Raw genomic sequence first — 19116 nt, 5'->3', positions numbered from 1 at the left:
CATGCAAGCCTGTCAACATTGTCCACAGCTAGACTCAAGCTGAAATCATTCGCATTGCATCTAATGACTCCACTACGGATTGCCAGCGAGAGCCTCCATTACAAGCTATGTACAGAAATTGTACGTAGAGGAGAAGGCTAAGGTAAACCAAGCGGGAGAAGACACTGTTTCGGGAGAGAAATAAGAGACTAGGTTGATGAGCCTCTGGTGAATAAAGAGCAGGTAGCCTGTTGAGTACAATGTATGCCACTGACACGATTGTTACTTGTTTGGAACTATTTTGTGTGGAAGGTTACCGTGTTCCGTGTCCATATAAATAAAGGGTGTGGAGCTTCCCTGTGTTCGTCTGACAGTGACGGTGCACTGAGGCACGTTGAGAGTTCAGCGGTGCAGTGGTAGCGAAAATAAGAAAACGTCTCCAGTGTTGTGCCTCGAACCAAGTGTAGTCATCTGAAATGATGTCTACACAAAAACCATAGAGAGACTTCCGCGCAAGAAGGACCAACAGAATCAACATAGCCTGACTGCTGTGTTCAAAGCAAACTTGAGAAAAACGAAGTATACAACCCATGCCTTAAATCCACTATAGGCTTAGTACTAGTTTACCTTAGATGTGCACTTTATAATTTTATATTGCTCTGTTTTGAGTCCCTAAAAAAGAGCTGTTAAAGGAGCTGTTGTGTGGCAAAGTATTTTTTCACTGTTGTTGATGGACAGTAATATTGTGTGAGAGATTGTGTGAATAATTGCTCCAAGTGAAAAATGTTCATGTAAAATTGAAAATCGAAATTGTTGTTTCAGTAAATATTTGCATTTTGCACATAGAAATATGATCCATGATTCCATGTTGATGTGAGCATTAAAACGGGAATAAATAGGACGAAAAAAATACAAAAGGAAATTCAGAAACGATAAAAAAACGTGTGAGTAATCACGATTAATTATAAGTTAATTTGAGTTAATTATGACGTTGCGTTTTTAATCACGATTAAATATTTTAATCGTTTGAAAGCTCTAATATACAGTCATACCTCGGTTTTCGACCATAATCCGTTCCAGAAGGCTGTTCGAAAACCGAAACCACGCTTTTTAAAAAAAAAAAGTTTATTGAACACGTATGCTCACAATGGAAAGTGACACGAGGTAGCGTCACTTCCTCGTCTACCCGAGGAAGCGTCACTTCCTCGTGTAAGGAAAGCGAGAGGAGTCAAGTGGTGCATTCAAGTGCGCTCAGTTTGTTTGAGAACTGATTTTCGTTCGTAATCCGAGGCATAAAAAACTCGAAAACTGATTTGGTCGAGAACAGAGACATTTGAAAACTGAGGTTTGACTGTATAAATATATATATATATGCCCAAAAGGTCCTTTATTGGCTTGATCTTTCTTGCAGGACTTGCATGTCATCAGCACAGACGAAAACCGTGTTGTGGCAGCAGTACAGGAGTGGAACCAGAATGAAACCTATAATTTGTATGTGTCTGACACATCAGGTGTCTATTACACGCTGGCTTTGGAGAACGTTGTCAGTAGCATGGGCCCCGAAGGAAACGTCATGGTTGATCTATATGAGGTAAACATATATTTTATGACTTTTTGAATGATGTCTTCTACCTGTATAATAAAAATGATCCTCGTTGGTGGTGGGCTTCTTTCGTACATTAATGTATTGCAATTCTGTTCATCAACATTGTCCGAGGTGTGCCGCTTGGGGGCTTCTGACTGCAACTCTTTTATCAGTTGATAGAACAACAGGATATTTATGATGGCTGGATACGATGAAGGATTTTCTTTTTAAATTATTTTGAATTCCTTTTGGAATAAGAGCAAACATTTTTACATGATGCTTTTTTTTTGTGTCATTGTGTGAATGTAAAAAAAAAATGGTTCTGTTTTTTGTACAAATGCTACTTTTAACACAAATAGAATTAGAACCTCATTCAAAAATGTTTTTCAACCGAAATTAGTGTTAATTATGGGCCTCCGATGCAACAGAGCTATAATTTACAGACAAATCAACAGCATGTAACAATTTAATCACAAAAGAAGAAAATAATAAAGCAGCTAGGGATGCTGCTCATGTCTTACTTTGGCTCAATCTAAGGAATCAAATTCACTGTCTTGATTGGGGTCACCACCCACAATGTAAAATATTCTAAATCCTTCCTCTGGGGCAGATTGAAGTGAGTGCCAGTTGTAAAAGTTTCATTGCCTGGTGCAACTCCCTCTGACTCACTTCAGTATCCCCAAGCTACTCCTCCTCGAGCAAGCAATCAGAAACATTTTAAAAACACACTGGGCATGTGCAAATGTCCAGCCAGTCGATCATTTGCCACTCAGTGTTTGTGGCTGTCTTTGGTCTCGTTGGTAACACAAAAGAGGCAAGCGGGTTTGATTGGGTTGCTTTGGCGCTTTGGATTTTGATTCTAGTATAATTGTTTTCATTTTCACTCGTGTTACTGTGACAGAAATCATTTCCAAGTTGTTATTTATTTTTGGCTTTGTCTCTGAGCTGTTTGATTTTTTTTTCTGCTTTTACAGGTGGCAGGAATAAAAGGCATGTTCTTGGCCAACAAAAAGACAGATAAGCAAGTAAAGACACATATTACCTACAACAGAGGCAGAGACTGGAGGTTATTACAGGCACCAAACAAAGACCTGCGAGGCAATACCATACACTGTATGCCAGTGAGTCTCTGCATTTATTTATCAGTCTATCCATTTTCTTTCTTTGTTAGTCCCCATAAAGTCCACTGTGGACTGGTTACCAGTCCATCGCAGAGCATAGACAAGCAATCATTCACAAGCAAATGTACACACATTGCGAGTTGTCAATGAACCTATCAAGCATTGGATTGCTGAAGGGAATGCAGACATTGTGAAGTGTGTAAAACCTTTTGGAATAACCTGGATAGGTTCATACATGGATCATAAAATGTCATGAGAGCTTCACGAGAGTGACACCATTTTCTTCAACTCATACTACAGAATGTGTGTACGTGTGTGCGTGTGTGTGTGTGTGTGTGTGTGTGTGTGTGTGTGTGTGTGTGTGTGTATGTGTGTGTGTGTGTGTGTGTGTGTATATATATATATATATGTGTGTGTGTGTGTGTGTATAAATTTTTTTTGTTGATTTTCTATCCCTTTAATTATTCAAAAACATGACATTGCTTCTAACTGATTGTGCACATATTGTGATTCAGTTGCTATTTTGGTCTGTAACATGTCAGAAAATAGGGGGAAATATAGATATCGCCAAAGAAAAAGCAGCTGGTTGCAAATATCCTATTTGAATTAAAGGAAAAGAGAAACAAAGCAAAACAGTCACTAGTCACATTTATGTGAGCCTTTGTATTCCAATTTGAATCAAACAAATGGAGTGGAAATACCCCATACATCACAGGGCAAATCAGAATGGAATTTTCATTTGGTTTCAAAGGGGTGGCATATTCCTGTTGCCAATCATGCTGGATTATGAGTATGAATTTACTGACTCACTATTAATTTCATTTATTCTAAGTTTAATCATAAAAGTTGTAGAAGGAAAATAAGAAGAAAAAGTGCTTCAAAACTATTCCCCTTCAACCAGTTATCAACTGAACGTTCGGTGGCACCCACATAAATATGAAGAAGAAGAAGAAGAAGCCTGACTTCGTTTCATTAATTTTTCACGTTTACATTAACTATTGAGATTACCACAGCGATCAATCTTGAATGTCTGGTCCAAGTCCAGACAGCAACCACCCCCAGTCTGAAACTCCGCAGTCATTGAAGGTTTCCAACTGCTGAGCTGAGCACGATGAAGCTAGATGCTAAAGCTAATCCACTGCCGGTGGCAGCATTCACTCTCATAGAAGGTAAAGCCCATGCATGTCCTTTGAAAATAAGACATAATTTGCTCAATTCTCAAACGATTTCCATGAGGCTGATTGATTGATTGATTGATTGATTGATTGATTGATTGATTGATTGATTGATTGATTGATTTGCCAAAGCTAATCAAAACCGTAGCATTTGTCCTTATTTTTATGACGCCAATGAATTTAACGCAGGCGTGTCATATGATCTGCCCACTCGGTTCTCAGAATGAATTGCATGACGCAATATATTTAATCAATGAAATTATAGGGACGCCAGTCATTGACACATACGTATTCCATGATCGACTTTGTAGTCGTGTCATCGGATTTGCGGGCGCATGTTTTGGATACTCGGGTGATGAGGAGGCCAAGCTATCAACTGATCACCACCTGTGTTGGCTCCGATGTTGGAGGAAGATGCCGGCCCAACCTTGGCAGACCCAAATCTCTTGTGAGGGGTCGCTGGGAAGGTCTGGCAGGATCCCCACTTAGAAAGAGTTTAATCTCCGAACTCCGGCAGAACTTTGCCCACGTGATATTGAGTCTGAGTGGATCATGTTTGGTGCCTCCATTGTTGAGGTGGCCGACAAAGTGTTCTGAGCCAGGTCAACTAAAAAGTCATCCAGTTTAATGTAGTCCAATAAGCAAAACTCTCATTAAAAATTTGTGGATGGAACCAGGCAAAACTGAAAAAAAAATGCTATTGATGTTCTTTTGTCAATTTATTTCTAAAAGCAACTGGGAATATGTTGTTACTTTTCAAACATAGAAATGTACCTCTTTGTTTGGGGGGGCTTACCCTGATGAATGAGAAAAATAGTCTTGATATAGTTTGATATCATTTCCTGAGGACTATGTGTTTGCAGATCAGAAAGAGCTTTATACACCAACAGTCACTCTTCTTTCTTCAGTGTCCCGTTCTGCCGCAAGCTTTGCCTTCTACCCATATTATACGGCAATTTGTCAGCAAATGTCAACGTCTTAATAAACCCCTAAACATTCTGTCACCGCATGGCCTGCATCACTGGCATTTTGCTCGGCCGTAATGAGAATAGTGCTGTTAAAGGTTAACCAAATCAAAACTAATGGCGAGCCCAGCCAATAGAGGAATGGCATATGTGATACATTGACTGACATGGGATTATTGGATTATTACCCAAAGAGTTACATCATTTTGGGGGGATTTTTTTTTTTTTTGTGCTGCTTTGGGTTAGGCTTAATAGTTTGAAGAATTAGCCCTGTGACTATTTTTGTTTTTGTTTATTTACACAGCCATATTGCTCATTGCATCTTCATCTTCATGTCTCTGCAAATCCCTACACATCTGGAAACATAGCAAGTAGGGACTCAGCACCTGGGATCATTGTAGCATCAGGTGAGTTTTTGACGCATTCTTTTCCTAATCACTATGTCGTGCTAATAGCATCACTCAATAGAAGATTAAACTTGGAAACATCCGTAAACAGCATAAAAACACAAGATAAATTCAAAAGACCTCAAAGATAAAGTCAGTTGCAATTATTGTCTGAATCAGTGTTGTCAAATATACATCCCATGGGCCGGAACTGGACCCGGAGGAGGTTCGATCAGGCCCGCAGGATAATTTAAAAGTGAAAAAAATGCATAAAAAACATGGAACGAACATTTTTAATAAGATGCAATTCCTGGATTATCCAATGTTTTCTATTTAGTTTGTAAAGTGTAGGCAGGGATTACATTTAGATTTTATATGCACATGTGTAACTGGTTTAAAAATTCCTTTCTTTATAAATGTCGTTTAATCTTAAAATGCATTACTATATTTTTCAATACAAATTACTTGTTAAAGTTTTGTGCCTTTGTACAATCAGTGGGATCATGTGCAATGCATACTGTATATGTGCATGATCAAAGTAAATTGCACATTTGTCTCAGGAAATCTAAGGTGTTTCAGGAAATGTTTTGTAAAAGATATAAATTTCAACATGTTCCTAATGTTCTTGTGCTTCTTTAGACCAAAACAAAGGAAGACTTTGGTTATTTATAGCAGAGTATGGTATAATTTTAATGGTCCGGCCCACAATGTGAAATGAGTGTGATACCCCTGGTCTAAATGAACCAATGCCAGTCTTGTGTGAGTTGAGTATTTGGATCCCTTTATGTTTTATAACGCAAATGTTTTGGGTTCAGAGGGTGTCAGGCCATTGCTCATCCGAAGAATACAAACTGGACTATACAAACGTTAACTGTACTGCAGTACTTTAAAACCCATAAGAGCCCAGACCCATTTTTCCAAAAGGTTTTGATGGGTTAAAATCAGACAAAAAGTTTTGAAAAAAGATACTGGGGAGTTCAAACTGTTTGTTACACTGGTGTCACCGTGGGCTCTTATGGGTTAAAAGGGAACTATCTATCTATCTATCTATCTATCTATCTATCTATCTATCTATCTATCTATCTATCTATCTATCTATCTATCTATCTATCTATTCCCCTCCCCCCACTCTCTCATACCTTAAATTTTAGAGACACCTCTGAGAGCTGTGATATGGACTCACTAACAGTATAAGAGAGATAATAAGATGTTCATTGCAACATGCGCCACCTCACAGAGAAAGGCAGAGCACCACCATTTCATTTCTGCCTCTGACCAGCAAAGTTTCTGCCAGAAAACGAGGCAAAGGAAATACACATTGTAGCTCACTGTGGAGGAAAAGTAAGAACTGCCCGAAAATGAGACCACCGACCCCCCCTGGGTGAATTCACACATCTGTGATATTTACTCCCACATGAATCCTCAGTGTCAATAACTCAGCAGCTCAGTGCCGCAGGTGTCTGGAGATGCACAAGTTTTCTTCAAAAGTGTGGGTGTATGGACCTTGCCTTAAACACATGGAAGCAATGTGAGAGTGGGGGGGGGGATATCGAATTTAAATATGTATACATTGTAGGCCTTTTTAATAACATACATTTTCTCCCTGAATCACACATTTCAAAGTTTTTCCTAAAAGTCAGCATTTATTTTCCACCTAAAGTGTTGAACATAAATGACTGCACCCTTTTGGAAAAAGCAAGCTTTTCATCAATTTCTCAGTGAACAACAAAACAAGATGTTGAGAATTTTGACGATGATTAGACAAATCCGATGTTATGAATTTGAATTTTCAATCTTCAATTTCGCTTTGCCGGACTTTTTGCTGAATTTCGTAGTTGTGAATTTTCAATTCGGAAAGGAAATTTCCGATTTTATTCTCTTATAAACCTGTCCTGTTTGGCTGCTTCGTCATGGCGTATGTTGTTCTGTTTGCCTAATCATATCCGAACAGTTTTGCAGTGCAACGGGGGGTTGATATACCCCTTGTGTTGCAGTTTGTATTGAAATGGATTTTTATTGGAAATGAATTAGCACAGTACAAAGTTTGAGAGGCGAAAGAGTTGGCTGTCAAATTGAGGCGGTACGAATCGGTACATTTGTACAAGCTGTCACTCTTTTTCCAACAGAAGGGCTATCCGTTTCTGATTGAGGGCACATACATCTCAAAAAACTGCATCCACCCAGCCACCACCAGCTGTTGGTCATCAAGTGAGATTTGCACGTCACTAAAAGACCTGCAGTGTATATGATCCAAACAATCACTGTCCATTGCCTCCGCTTTAAGCTCAACTGTCATTTGCTTGACGGCCAACAAAAACTTTCCCACGGATGAGCAACGGCAGTCTATTGAGCTATATTGTGACCATTAACTCCGGAACAGGTTGTTTGCCCCCCCCCGGCCCCCTCCCCACCCATTTGAAAGCGCACATTCAGGGCTCAAATCTAAAACCGGTCTCTCCTCGCATTAAAATGTAATCCTCAAAAATAATCTACATTTGTCTTATACTGTATATTCCTGGAATCAGATTTTTTTTTCTTTCTGTTACATCAATGGACAACAGTTCATTTAAAAAAATGTTTGATCCTGATTACATAATTAGGGGTGTCCCGATCTGATCTTGAAATAGGCTATTGGTCTTATATGAGACAGAAAACCCCCCAAAAACCATTGGATTAAATCAATTAAGTGTTTATTGACTTTATTGGGGTTATTTACCAGGGTCCTTTCACTCATTTTGTTTTAATTGTTATTCAAGTGTAGTTCAATCTCATATTTGAGGTTGACTTGATGTAACCCAAATGTTTGGAATAAATGAGTCATCTTGTCTCATACCTCCTGTTGTGAACTATTGATCTTTGTGTATATGGGACCACTTGATAAAGTCTCTTGAAACATTTCATACAAAAAATAAATAAATAAAAGTGTGTTTGATTACTGCTGATATCGTATGGGATCAATATCGGAAATCATATAACATAATAAGTGAAACAGTGAATAAAATTGTGTCACTCCTCAAGATAACGTCAGTTCACTTATTCTCTTACTTCCAAAGCCCACTGACGAGGCGCATGCCTAAAATGAAGTTGCGACACGCTTTGCGAAAATTCACATAGTTGTCTTTTGTTTGCATGAAAGGTTCCTTTGGTTCTGAGCTGACCACCAGCAACGTCAGCGTGTACATCACCTCAGATGCAGGAAACACATGGAGACAGGTGGGCTGTATACGCAAAATATGCTGTTATTCGCCACTCTTTTCATATGCTTCTATTTTTTTGTGGTGGATCGTAAAAGTTTTTTATGTGAGAGAAAAAGGCAGGTCAAAAAATGTCAACACCGGTCAAAACATGTCAGGAGGAATCTAGATAGGCTTATGTTATGAAAATGAGACAATCCAGTATCGGACGGAGTGGGGAGCTTTTTATAAGATTTTTTTTTATAACATATCCTTGTTTGTCTATGCCAATGATTCATAGAGGCAGACAGAACTAATTCATGATCCTCTTTTCGATAGCAGAAAGTATAGAACTGACATGTGTCTCCACTTAAGTGACATTTTTGTTTGGTGGTGTGCTGTGATATTTTTTGAACTTAAAATGGGTGGATGAATGGATGGATACTTTATTCATCCCATTATGTCAATTTGCTTGTTGTTGACATAATGTGTGGAATGGACGAAAAAAAGACGACAAATTAAGTTTATTAAGGCAACGTTAAACCTCGCTCCCCTCAGCCATATCGCACAGGCACGCACACACACATATACAAATCCCGTAATTGTGATACAACGCTAATGACGATATATGACGTCACCACAAAATACTACTTTTATTCCCCGTGCCAAGTTTACCTGTTGTTTATTGTTAATAGGGTTGTAAATAGTAAATCTGTGGAGGATTTGTGACTCAAGGTAAAACTTATTTTATGGTGCACGCATCGGGCTAGCATCTTAGTTCCATCAGAACAAGACTTTGACCACTCAAACTTTTATTTGGAAATGTGATTGAAGATAAATTGGTCCTTCAGTATGCGCCGAACAGCGTCACCACTTCCTCCTTTCATTCGCGTGTGGATGTCTGGAGCCGCACGACATGGCCAGTTCACCCGCGTCCCCTACCATCCATAAACACTTGTTTGCTCAGCAACGCCGTATCGAGTGACTGGAACCACGGCGGCCCGACGAGCAACATGACAATTGTGATAATTTATCCACCTGTGTTGAGTGTTCAAATAAACAATGGCGTCACTCTGTCCGTGTAGAAAATGTAATCCTGAGTAATAATTACTGTTTTTAATGAATGTACCTGTCATCTGATGACATGTTTTTTGTAACGGAATACAGATACTTTTTTAAAAAATATTGTCATTACGTAACACCAGTACATGTATTCCGCATAGTCACGGCTTTGTGGTTACTGAGCAGACCATCAAAAGTCATTATTGGTTTTGGTCGGAAAATTATGTAAAGCCGAACGGTTATGTCACAAAAGCACAAATCAGAGATCAGCCAAGCAACACAAAATTCTGCCGAGCTACAAGCTCTCGATGCATTCAAGTTACCAGTGTACAACATAGCACATGGAGCAATTTCTGTAAATATTAATCCAAGCACACCATTTACACCTCATTAACTTTTTTATTGGTGTACGTCAGAATGTTACAAATTAAATCTGAGGAGTAATTTTGTTCACAGCATTCAGTGTCGGTAACCATCTTTTAGCTCAATTCATATCCAGATGTTTTTATTTAGATGGGCCTGTTTCCATTCAATTTAGTCTTATTGGAAGTTTACAGACAAGCATTACTATAGATGCGAAAGAGACAGTAGAACATGTTTTGTACTTTGTGGAGATTACAAATAAAATACCTTAGGTTGTGAGTCTCTCTCTCTCTCCCTCCCTCCCTCCCTCACTCCCTGAAGATATTCAATGAAGAGTATGCAGTGCTGTATCTTGACCAAGGAGGAGCCTTGGTTGCAATAAGGCATACTCCACTCCCCATCAGACACTTGTGGTGAGTCATGATGACAGAAGCGCAATCAGTCACTGCATGACTCACTCCTGGAAATGAAACCCAAAGTATGAAGTTCATCAAACAAAAACTAATGAGTTTATCGTATAACTGGGGGGGGGGGGCGGCATTATTATAGTGGGGTGAACTCCTTGCAAACCACTAAAAAAATCTGCATTGAATTGTCTTTTGATTGCACCTTCCTCTCTGAGAATTTATAGACTGTCTAACTGCCAGTGATCGATCTTCATTTGTAATACCCGAGCCCTGTGCAGACTATGAAATCAAGTTATTAGACAACGTTCGGGGTCATTAGCTTGTGTAACCAGTGTGGGCCGCAAATGTAATTTGATGTATGTGTTCCCAGGTTGAGCTTTGATGAAGGACGGCAGTGGAACAAGTATAGCTTCACCAGTACACCTCTGTTCGTAGATGGTGTGCTGGGAGAGCCTGGCGAAGAGACACTAATCATGACGTGAGTGAAGATTTGCCATCACAGCAATCCATCCACCACACATCACAAGAAACTACAAATGTGTTCGCCCTACGTGGTAACCCCCGATCAGATGTTTGCATCCGTTTCCAAATTATCCGTCATTCCTTACTGTTCTCTTTTCAAAACAAACAAGGTCTTGACACCTTGCAAAATGTTTGGGCAGACAGCAAAAGCATGACTGCCGTACGGTTAATCCGAGTAGCCTTCCTTTAAAAAAAAAAAAAAAAAAAAGTTTGAACTGCATTCATAAGAGAGTTGATCTGATGCAATGAGTCATTGTGTACAGAACCACTTCATAAACCCTCCTCTAGCGGCCGTTCACAATTATTAGAACAGCTCAGGGTGTGTGTTGTGTGTTGTATGGCACAGCGCAAGTCCCTGATTGCAGGAGGTTTGAACATGGCTGGGGTATGAATGCAATCAGAAGACCCTGCGATGCAAAACTGGTATGAATAAGCGGAAAGCGTCTCACAATCTTCTCATTGTTGAGAAAACACAGTTGGTGATGATATTGTCGGGTTTCCACTGACAATGGGTTCTCCGGCATCATGTCTCAGCTAAAAGAAAGAAAGAAACACGTTTTCAAACACCCATCAGCCTCAATTATCATATCTTTAATTATGTTTTATGGATGAGGACAAGTTAGAGCCAAGAAACTCACCACACAATAGCTGGAGATTAAATATTCATTTGATTCATACATTGCTCTTTTTTTTTTTTTCCTCATGACCGCTTAGATCAGGGGTGTCAAACTCATTTCACATTGTGGGCCACATACGGACTCGGTAGATGTCAAGTGGGCCGAACCATTAACATTATACCATACTGTACTGTGAATCACCAAAATATCATCTCTTTCCTTTGTTTTGGTCTCAAGAAACATTGATTGGCACTTTCATATCATTTGCTACGTTGGGTCTATCTCAGTGACAGACTGAGACTGCTGTTTTCTTCCCCAATCAAAACAATGTTGTCTTCTACTGCAGTGTTTTTCAACCCCTGTGCCGCGGCACACCAGTGTGCCGCAAGACATTGTCAGGTGTGCCGCGGGAAAATATCCAATTTGTATCTACGCCAGGGGTGTCAAACGTACGGCCCGCGGGCCGGATGCGGCCCGCAAAGGACTTTAATCCGGCCCGCAAGATGATTTTGTAAAGCAGTGGTGTCAAACATACGGTCCGCGGGCCGTTCAATCAGGCCCCACAGGATAATTTAAAAGTGAAGAAAATGCATAAAAGACACAGAATAAATATTTTTAATAAGGTGCAATTCATTGAGTATCCGCTAGGGGACACTGTTTTGATCAGAGAAGAAGACAACAGCAGCCTCAGTCTGTCACTGAGACAGACCCATGACAGCAGACGCTATCAATAGCACTCTCACATTTACACATTTAATAGCACTCTCCTTAGTTTGTAAGGTGTAGGCAGGGATTACATTTAGATTTTATATGCACGTGTAAATGGTTTAAAACTTCCTTTCTTTGTAAATCTCGTTTAATTTTAAAGTGCATTACTATATTTTTCAATACCAATTACTTGTTAATGTTTGTACAATCAGTGGGATCAGTTGCAATGCATATATGTGAATGATAAAAGTAAATTGCACATTTGTCGAAGGAAATGTAAGGTGCTTCATGAAATGTTTTGTAAAAGATATGTTCATTAAATTTCAACATTTTCCTAATGTTCTTGTGCTTTTTAATACCAAAACAAAGGAAAGACATATTGTTTTGGTTATTTATAGCAAAGTATGGTATCATTTTAATGGTCCGGCCCACTTGACATCTACCGAGGCCGTATGTGGCCCATCATGTGAAATGAGTTTGACACCCCTGGTTTAGAGTAACAATATAACACATTAATTATTCAAATAAGCGTTTTTATTTTTCACATTTTCAGCTAGTGGTGTGCCGCGAGATTTTTCCAATGAAAGAAGTGTGCCTTGGCTCAAAAAAGTTTGAAAAACACTGTTCTACTGTGATCAAAACAGTGTGCCCCCCTAGCGGATAATCCACGAATTGCATTTTATTTAAAATATTCATTCTGTGTCTTTAATGCATTTTTTTTTCACTTTTAAATGATCCCGCGGGCCGGATCGAACCTCCTTGGGGGCCGGTTCCGGCCCGCGGGCCGTATGTTTGACACCACTGGCTTAGATTATCATTTGTCGAGGCATATTTATGATTGCTTTTCCAGCAACTCACTGAAGTCTGTAATATTGTATCTGCTCAAGCTCTTAAAAATAAATCCTTTTCTGATACATTATGACACTGATCCATTGGCATTTCAATTGGTTACTGTTAGCGACGTGGAAATCAAATGGCACCACAATTTGTTTGTGATTGTTTTGGGGTTTTTTTCTTCTAATTTTGTGTATGAGCATGAGGGTCAGAATAGTCAGCTGAAATTTCTCGAGGTGATAGTTTATCGGCAGGCTCCAGTCAGCCAAATATGGGAAAAAAAAAAAACAAAGAATCTTTCCATCAAGATTGTCCCAGCCACTGCAATTGATTTCAACACAATGTGTGTCATTTTGTTTATTGTTACATTAGGAATGGGTATATTCATTCATTTAATTCTTTTTTTAAAAGTATCTTTTGAATGGGATTTATTGCTGATGAATTATCTTAATTCATCAGCAATAATTGATAGATATCCTCAGGGAGTAATTGATAGATATTCTCATGCATCTATTAAATGAGTTACTGACAGTGAAAAGTAGACAGATGACTGAACATTGCTTGGAGAGTCTTGCTGTATAAAGTTTGTGTAAGTTCCTTTGACGTTTTTGGCTGAGGTACTCACTAGTACAGATGAAAGGACGAAATGCATGGCAGCATTTCTGGGTAGCGGGGCAGCCCGGTGTGCTAGTGGTTTGCGCGTCGACTTCACAATGCAGAGGTATCGGGTTCAATTCCAGCTCCGGCCTCAAGTTGTGGAGTTTGCATGTTCTGCGTGGGTTTTCTCCGGGTACTCCTGTTTCCTTCCACATTACAAAAACATGCATGGCAGGTTAATGGAACACTCTAAATTGTCCCTAGGTGTGAGTGTGACCGTGGATGGTTGTTCGTCTATGTGTGCCCTGCGATTGGCTGGCAACCGGTTCAGGGTGTCCCCCGCCTACTGCCCGAAGACAGCTGGGATAGGCTCCAGCATCCCCCGCAACCCTTGTGAGGATAAGCGAATTGGAAAATGGATGGATGGATGGAGGTGCGGCATGTTACGTGCTTCCAGTCTTTGCGTGTTTCAAGCTCGTGGGACACATTTTTAAACACTTTAGAATGATTGAAAACAAAGAATATTGAACATTGTTTACTCACTTATAATATTTTCATTTATAATCCAAGACTCCACAAAAGTCTTAGACCTCCAATGGATTTTTTTTGTTTGTTTGTTTGTTTATGATTTTAGCCTTTGGCTAGTATGAAATCGCAATGAAGATTTAACGTTTGACACCCGACCCACTAGAATGAAGGATGGAAGTCAGGCAATCTGTTAAGGCAGGGGTGCCCATTAGGTCGATCCTGATCGACCGGTAGATCTAGGACTGGGCCCATGTAGATCTGTGGGGTGTAAAGGAGAAAAAAACAAACAGCCATTTGTGTGTCTTTGTACATGTTAGTAATATATTTTTGTGTTGATGTACACTGCACCCTAATGAACCTATCAGTCTCATTTTCACAAAAAAAAAAAATAATAATAAAATAAAATGAAGCAGGTAAATCTTTAACCAATGGTGGCGCGTGACCGACGTCACCGGAAGTGGTTAGCGCTCAGCAGTCTGCAATTGCACCTTGTGATCAGAGCTGTTGCGCTTTATCTTTTATCGTCATTATTCTCATTCAGAGTTTGCTGCGTGTACAATTCACCGAGGGCACGGGCAAAGAATAGGACTCTCGAAGGCCCAGGGAAGCACTTTAAAATGGTACGTGTTAGCTACGATAGTTAACAGGCTGCAAAAGTGCATCACATGCCTCCGCGTCAAGCTGTTTCTCATCATGGCGTGCGTGCGTGCGTGTGTGTGTGTGTGTGTGTGTGAGCGCGTGCGCGGTAAGGGGCGATCCTGGGAGGTTGGTTGATCGAAAAGTCGATCTTCGGTCCAAAAAGTTTGAGCACCCCTGTGTTAAGGCATTGTAATACACAGTAAGCGACAAAATGGACCAGTGATTGCAATTAAGTAAAATAGCAAAGTGATTTCACCTCCATTGTTCTTCTTCTTATCGATCAAGTCTTTTAGATTGATAGAAAGCCCTCATTTTTTCAATATTTTTAGCTATTAACTAGAGCTGTCAGTTTAGCGTGTTACTATCTGCATTAATTTAAATCAATTTTAACGCGATTAAATTTTTTATTGCGAGATTAATGCGGCAACACGTCACAGCGGATGTTACGTTGCTCTATAAATAAACCGGAAACAAAACAACAAGCGCGTTGCACAGGTCCACGCCCATGTCTGTTTTGCCAGCCACGGCAGCGCGAGACACTGAAAACGGACACTTAAAGAGTTTATGAATGCAAAGTTTACTTTTAAAAAGTTGCCAGATAGTTCCACTGACAAGACCAAACTTACCTGGATGTTTTGCAGTCGTAAACTGAGCTATCATCATATCACGTCGAGTCTGAAATACCACTTAATGGCGGCCCCCTCGTCTAAGACAGACAGCTATGGATCATTTCAAAGCGAAGAAAATGGATAACACGACGAAGAACACATTTGCTGAAGCCATAGCTAAATGTATGGCTACTGCATGCAAGCCTGTCAACATTGTCCACAGCTAGACTCAAGCTGAAATCATTCGCATTGCATTTAACGACTCAACTACGGATATAAATAAAAGGGGTGGAGCTTCTCTGTGTTCGTCTGACATTGACGGTGCGCTGAGGCACGTCGAGAGTTCAGTGGTGCAGTGGTAGCGACCACGCAGAAAATAAGAAAATGTCTCCAGTGTTGTTCCTCGAACCAAGTGAAGTCATCCGGAATGATGTCTACACAAAACCATAGAGAGACTTCCGCGCAAGAAGGACCAACAGAATCAACATAGCCTGAATGCTGTGTTCAAAGCAAAAAACGAAGCATGCAACCATGGCTTAAATCCACTATAGGCTAAGTACTAGTTTACCTTAGATGTGCACTTTATAATTTTATATTGCTCTGTTTTGATTCCATAAAAAGAGCTGTTAAAGGAGCTGTTGTGTGACAAAATATTTTTTTCACTGTTGTTGATGGACAGTAATATTGTGTGAGAGATTATGTGTGAATAACTGCTCCAAGTGAAAAATATTCATGTAAAATTGAAAATTGAAATTGTTTCAGTAAATATTTGCATTTTGCACATAGAAAACTGATCCATGATTCCATGTTAATAAGAGCATTACAACGGAAAAAAATAGGACAAAAACTATAAAAGGAAATTCAGAAACGATAAAAAATGTGTGAGTAATCACGATTAATTATGAGTTAATTTGAGTTAATTATGAAAGTTGCATTTTTAATCAGATTAAATATTTTAATCGTTTGACAGCTCTAACACATATATATATATATATATATATATATATATATATATATATATATTACATACAAAAGTAGGTATGTATTCTTATTTACATAGGAATGCCGAAAAAATAGTAATGTAAAGAAAGATTCCGTTTTTTCTTTTGACTGTATGAGTTGGCATCTTTTTATATAATCATCAGAGGTATTCATGGCTTTTTTTCCAGGATATTTGGCCACGTCAGTCATCGCTCAGAGTGGCAATTGGTGAAAATAGACTTCAGGTCTATCTTCAACAGGAGATGCACGGAGGCAGACTATCAGACGTGGCACCTTCACAATCAGGTATCATGACAGCACAGCAATACTGACTGATAGTACAGTACATGTGTATAGTAGAGTCATGGTACATGTTTTCACACTTGCCCCAGCTCTGCGGAACGAGCCAAAGCAATAACCAATGTTATTAGTGTGTATGCAATAATTCAGCCTGTGCACTTGTACGGATTGTTAATTTCCGAAAAAGCGAAACAGAAGCTAATTGTTCCTGAAAATTAAAGGATTTAAGATGCGAAATTCCTTATTTTTATTTCCTCGTGTACAATATTTTGTCTATTGCAAAGCTATTGAGAATTTACTGCTCGCAGTTTGCATTTTCATTACATTGAATTTTGCATGTCTTTGAATCTATATTTGTTTAACCCCCCCCCCACCCCCAAAAAAGTAGTTTTGTATTTAGCATGTCGTTCACTTCCTGTGCCAAATGTTAACCAAACAATGTGACACTGAAACCAAGGTAGGGATTGAAGTGTGATTCCACGTTATTGAACTAAAATAGTTTCATCAGGAATGTAAAATGGATGTTTTTTTTATGCTCTTTCTATTTTTACAAGGGGCATTCAATAAGGAATTGGTTCGGGTTCAATGCATGGAAATTATGATACAATAGATAGGATAGGATACAATGCCGTTTGAGAGTAACCGGGGCTTGGAAAAAAACAAAACACTCACTGACTGCTGCAGAGTGTAGACCAGGGGTGTCAAACATACGGCCCGCGGGCCGGAACCGGCCCGCAAGGAGGTTCAATCAAGCCCGCAGGATAATTTAAAAGTGAAAAAAAATGCATAAGAGACACAGAAATTAATATTTTTAATAAGGTGCAATTCATTGAGTATCTGCAAAGGGACACTGTTTTGATCAGAGAAGAAGACAACAGCAGCCTCAGTCCGTCACTGAGACAGACCCATGACAGCAGACGCTATCAATAGCACTCTCACATTTACACATTTAATAGCACTCTCCTTAGTTTGTAAGGTGTAGGCAGGGATTACATTTAGATTTTATATGCACGTGTAAATGGTTTAAAACTTCCTTTCTTTATAAATCTCGTTTGATCTTAAAGTGCATTACTATATTTTTCAATACCAATTACTTGTTAAAGTTTGTACAATCAGTGGGATCAGTTGCAATGCATATTTGTGAATGATAAAAGTAAATTGCACATTTGTCGAAGGAAATGTAAGGTGCTTCCTGAAATGTATTGTAAAAGATATGTTCATTAAATTTCAACATTTTCCTCATGTTCTTGTGCTTCTTTATACCAAAACAAAGGGAAGACATATTGTTTTTGTTATTTATAGCAAAATGATAATTTTAATGGTCCGGCCCACTTGACATCTACCGAGGCCGTATTTGGCCCACCATGTGAAATGAGTTTGACACCCCTGGTGTAGACCATTACAATGAAATGAAATTGCAAGAAATTTTACAATCATGATTACAATCTTGTTTGATATGTAGTACACTGTGTTCAGACAGATCATTTCAGGTCTGGGAGAAAGCTCTTTATGCGAAGCAATGCGTCGGAGTCAGATTTAAGACTTGCCCTCAGCCTCGTAAATGATGAAAAAAAGTTATGTTTTGCTAAACCTTCACCATCAATTCTCACATTGTAGAGAGATACCCCAAACTGGTATTTCTATTGTTTCTAAACACTGAATATGTATACAGTTGTCTCTGACGTGTGCTCTGAGTCAATCTTTATTTCTGCAAACCCGGGAAGCCGTCAACCTGATCACACCTGAAGCCAAGCTGAAGACTTGTTTTTCCTTTATAGATAGCTCAATCTCGGCATCCATATGCTCAGAGGCTAATGATCGACATGCAGCACAGAACAGACTCAAATCAATGCCTTTCTTCCATATGGACCAATGGTCAATCGCACTTACAACATGAAAAAGATGACATAGACATGTTCAGATGCTTGAATTTTCTATTTATGGAAGTAGCCAGAATCTTTAAACATTTCACTACTGACACCTAATGGACAAAGGCAGAATGTTGTGCTAAAAGGAGCAGTGCAGTGTAAAAAAAACAAAACAAAAAAACAAAACTAGTGTAACTCAATCAGAATCACAAGAGGTGTGTAAAGATGTTGAGCGTAGCATAATCCCTAAAACAGATATGCATGACATTCCACAGTAAATCTTAATCCAAAATTTGCATTTCCACACGGTGTGATGCATACATGAATGAGATCCTCTAAGTCACATATGTCAAAGTGCCGGCCCGCGGGCCAAATCTGGCCCGCGAGAATGTTTTCAATGGCCCCTGGGATGATATTGATTTATTATTAGAACCGGCCTGCGGACCGCAGCAAGCCGAGAGCCCGCAGATCTTTTACACGCACCAATACTACATTTCCCACAATGCAACGGTGACGCGCCAAGCAGTCGGCCGCTTTATTTAAATATTTATTAGTCTAGCAGTCGTTCCCATAACAGTGACATTCGCTTTCAGATACCCATCAAAAATGGCAAAACGGAAGGTGGACACTGAGAACCGGGGGTTTCAAACAAGGTGGGAGTCGAAGTACATGTTCATGGACGTAGCTGGAAAACCTGT

At 39.4% G+C, this 19116-nt stretch overlaps 1 protein-coding gene across 6 annotated transcripts in view; it reads left to right on the top strand.

Moving 5' to 3' along the window:
- The window catches only part of sorcs1 (sortilin-related VPS10 domain containing receptor 1), a 177144-nt gene that overhangs the window by 121119 nt on the left and 36909 nt on the right, over positions 1-19116 (top strand). For 5 of the 6 annotated variants that reach the window (XM_019879670.1, XM_019879671.1, XM_019879672.1 and 2 more), the window contains exons 9-15: positions 1391-1570; positions 2539-2685; positions 5130-5232; positions 8348-8424; positions 10131-10222; positions 10587-10694; positions 16439-16556. In XM_019879670.1, coding sequence (XP_019735229.1) covers positions 1391-1570; positions 2539-2685; positions 5130-5232; positions 8348-8424; positions 10131-10222; positions 10587-10694; positions 16439-16556 — 825 coding nt within the window. The remainder of the gene's footprint in view (positions 1-1390; positions 1571-2538; positions 2686-5129; positions 5233-8347; positions 8425-10130; positions 10223-10586; positions 10695-16438; positions 16557-19116) is intronic. The other variant, XM_019879675.1, reaches the window with a different exon arrangement.

Source organism: Hippocampus comes, unplaced genomic scaffold (assembly GCF_001891065.2).
Source record: "Hippocampus comes isolate QL1 unplaced genomic scaffold, H_comes_QL1_v1.1 scaffold158, whole genome shotgun sequence".
Lineage (NCBI taxonomy): Eukaryota > Metazoa > Chordata > Actinopteri > Syngnathiformes > Syngnathidae > Hippocampus > Hippocampus comes.
This window is presented reverse-complemented; position numbering and strand designations above follow the sequence as displayed.